This window comes from Pholcus phalangioides, unplaced genomic scaffold, assembly GCF_987345545.1.
Source record: "Pholcus phalangioides strain wild (caught in Gottingen) unplaced genomic scaffold, Ppha-v1.0 ptg000024l_1, whole genome shotgun sequence".
NCBI classification, from domain to species: Eukaryota; Metazoa; Arthropoda; class Arachnida; order Araneae; family Pholcidae; genus Pholcus; species Pholcus phalangioides.
The window spans coordinates 23,998,133-24,001,810 of record NW_028301616.1 but is presented as its reverse complement, the minus strand read 5'-3'; the positions used below and the strand labels follow the sequence as shown (position 1 = coordinate 24,001,810).

At 39.0% G+C, this 3,678-nt stretch overlaps 1 protein-coding gene across 1 annotated transcript; it reads left to right on the top strand.

The window, feature by feature from the left end:
• The first annotated feature begins 2,353 nt into the window (after positions 1-2,353).
• On the top strand, positions 2,354-3,166 carry LOC149069050 (uncharacterized). The gene has a single exon (XM_089250336.1). The coding sequence runs from the start codon at positions 2,354-2,356 to the stop codon at positions 3,164-3,166; it is 813 nt and encodes a 270-aa protein (XP_089106462.1).
• The last annotated feature ends 512 nt before the right edge of the window (positions 3,167-3,678 follow it).

The window sequence follows — 3,678 nt, the reverse complement described above, 5'->3', positions numbered from 1 at the left end:
AAAAAAAAATCCATCATGTAAAAAACATCTAAACGCCCATCGTACATACTCCTAAGCGCGAAATAAAATTACATTCATTAAGAACATCCATCAAATGAAGTAAATTGACGCATCGGTATCATGTTTACGAATTTCCATAGATAAACAAAATGAGTATTAAAGCATGCATTAATGCAGTTCCGGATCGAGATCCGTTTAAAAAATGATGGAATTGGAGATCCAATAACCAATATCCATCATTGTTAACTGGTAATCTTATGCTTATTGATTATTATTATCATTATTAATGTTACTATTTACGAAACAACATCGGAAGAAAAAATTTATTAAGAAAAATTTTCCGTTCGTAAGAAAACGAATGACTTTTTTCCCCCCTTCCGGGGTCTTGATAATAAGAGTAATTATCCCGGAAATAATAATAATCAAAGTCTTTTATAAATGGGAGTCTCTTGTGTTTTTTTGTAAAAAATAATCTATAATTAGGGTAATAAACGAATCAGTAAAATGTGTGCTTAGCTTTTTTGTGTGACGATAATTGCTTTTTTCTTCTATTACTTAAAAATACGAGTTAATCGTTGTTTTTCTGACTATAATTTAATTTATTGTCATGAATAATAATTAGGATGAACCTGTTTCTCCTGAAGACAAATACTGGACATTGGGGGATTGTCGCCAAAATTATCGTTTCTGAAACTGTCAAAATACTGCCATTAACTGAAATAACGATTCGCGGAAGTAAATTCCGTGAAAATTAAATGAACTGAATGCTCTTTACGCTCGTTATAAACGACCGTGCATTATTGTGAGCGTCCCATTATAACGATGTTTCGTTTCATACCGTACGCCGTCCAGGTTCTATCGACCATTGTCAGTGTTTAGCCATTGCCCGGATGAGTGGATGAACGGTGTCGGGTGCTTTTTTATTATGATTTTATAAATTATACATATGTCTTCTCACGACAAGTGCGTTTTTTTGACACAAAATAAAGTGTTCCAGACTCTGCTACGAAGCTGGGCTGGCAGAGATCTCGACAACGGGATAAGTCCAGTGGCAAAGTTCTGGCGTTCATTCATTCATTCATGCACCTATTGGAATATTAACTTCACTACCAAAATATGTTTCAACGTGTAACAGTTCTTTGTTCGATTCCTCAATTTACATTTCTTTAATTTGCATTACAATTTACATCACTTTCTCGAACATTTATTTGCTCACCTGCTCACTTACTTTCTCACTCGCTCACTCATTTGCTCACCTGCCGCTCCTACACTCACATGCTCACACACAAAACACTCGCTCATTTGCTCACTCACTCAATTACTCACCTGCTCTATTACCAACCTACGATTCACTCGAGCATCCACTCACTCACTGTGTCGCCCCTTATCAAGGAATTCTTTGTCGGTGAGTTATCCTAGCAGTGAATTGTCATGTCGGTGAATTTACCCAGTTTTAGATTTTGCTTCCTGCGTGGCTGCGAATTGTAGTCGATGAATTTTCCGCGCACACGTCCGTTCTTGTAATCTCTCCAAGTAAACCACACTCCCATGTTTAAAATCACACATTTTCCTCAATTTTTTTTTTTTTTTTTAATTTTGTACGAAATTTTACAGTTCCCTCTATATAAGAGAGATTTACATCAGTAAATAATTAAAACGGAATAATATCTATTAATGCACGTATCAATATAGAAAGATATTTTCATGTTCAAATATGTATATAATACTCTCATACTTCACTCAACATATTTGCTCGAGATATTGATTTTGCCTTCAAACTCAATTACCACATTGCACAATATTTTCCCCTAAAGGCAGTAAAAAAATTCAATATTCAAGTAATATATGTCAATTTTGATTTCTAAGCGTTACTTCTACTTCATTTTAATAAATTTGATAAGTGTCGAGCATAGATATGTGGCGACGAATATTCCTCGAGATGGCAGTCGTGTCGCGCGCGCCCTATTCGGCTCTACTAGCTGAAACGCGCACACGTTTCTGATCAATGTTCTCGAATGTACTGTATAATATTGTAGAGTCTTCTTGTTGTTGTTGTATCAGTCGGTCGCTTGATTCTCGCTCTCAAAAGTTAATTAAATAAATGTTAATTATTTGTTAACTGTTGACCATGTTATTACATCACGGAATAAAACATCAAATAGCTGAACCAACCAGCTAAACTGGTGACAACCGGCCGTTCAATATGGATATTATCGCACCTGCTTCACTTTCGTTTATCAGCACCATGTGGTCTTCTCATTAGCACGGATTTTTGCCGTTAATATTTTTCAGGTAGGCGAAACTTTTATTTCACGTTCAACAATTTAGTGAACTGAACTGCTCTTAATTGATCATGGCAAATCCGAATGCACAACAGGATCAATCATCTCAAGCTGATGTCAACGCACGTGCTTTCGATTTGTGCCGTGTTGCTTTCAAGGCACCTCCATTCTGGGAAACGGATCCTGCCGTGTGGTTTGCACAAGTGGAGTCACAATTTTTAGTTTCTGGCATCTCTAATGACTTAACAAAATTCCATTCTGTTGTCGCGTCATTAGATTCAAACGTTTTGAAATGTGTCCGTGACATTATCGTTCAGCCACCCACCACTGATGCCTATAACACGCTCAAAAAACGCGTGCTTGCATATTTCGAGCAATCGGAAAGTTCACGACTTCGATTATTGTTCAACGATTTGCATTTAGGTGATCAACGTCCATCACAATTGCTTTGTGAAATGGAAAGTCTCAACGGTGGAAAACTAAACGAAAGCGCACTCTGCACGTTGTGGACCCAACGATTACCCTCGCATGTACAGCAGATTCTCAGTACTTGTAGTGATGAACCTACAAATATTCGGAAGCTTGCTGCAATCGCCGATAAAGTCTGTGAGGTATCCAGAAACAGTACCGTAGTCGCGACTGTTGATTCTCATTCCGAGGTCAGCACCCTCCGTACAGAAATTGCCGAACTGAAAAATGCTTTTCAACAGCTTAGCAGCAACAATTCATCTCATTCGAGTTGCAGCCGCACTCGCTTTCGCAACCGTTCCAGAAACCGATCCCGATCCAGTCCACGTTCTCAAGGGCTGTGTTGGTACCACAACAATTTCGGCGAGAAGGCTCGCAAGTGTGTCACTCCTTGCAACTGGTCTACGGGAAACTAGTCGGCGCAGCTGCTTCGTCGGCGGCAGGCTGTGGTACAACAAGCCGACTTTTCGTCTTCGAACGCAAAACTCGAACACGATTTCTAGTGGACAGCGGTGCAGTTATTAGTTGCTTTCCCAAACGGCTAACGTCCTTGAAATGTCTTCCTACGGAATTCAAGCTGTATGCAGCGAACGGGTCTGAAATCCGGACTTACGGTAAGCTCAGACTAGAACTTGATTTTGGGTTGAGGCGAATATTTACATGGAATTTCGTTATTGCCGATATTTCTACCCCAATTTTGGGTGCCGATTTTCTTGAACGATTCGACTTACTAGTCGACGTCAAAAATAAGTGTATTCGCGATAACGAAACATCCTTATCAGCGGTATGTTCATTTGCTGAATGCCCACATACGAGTTTATCTATTGTCAATGGGAAATCACAGTACGATACCATTGTACGTAAATTTCCCCAATTATTGGGCTCTAATCCCCAAATCAAGCCAGGTTATGACATGCTGAGTCACTGT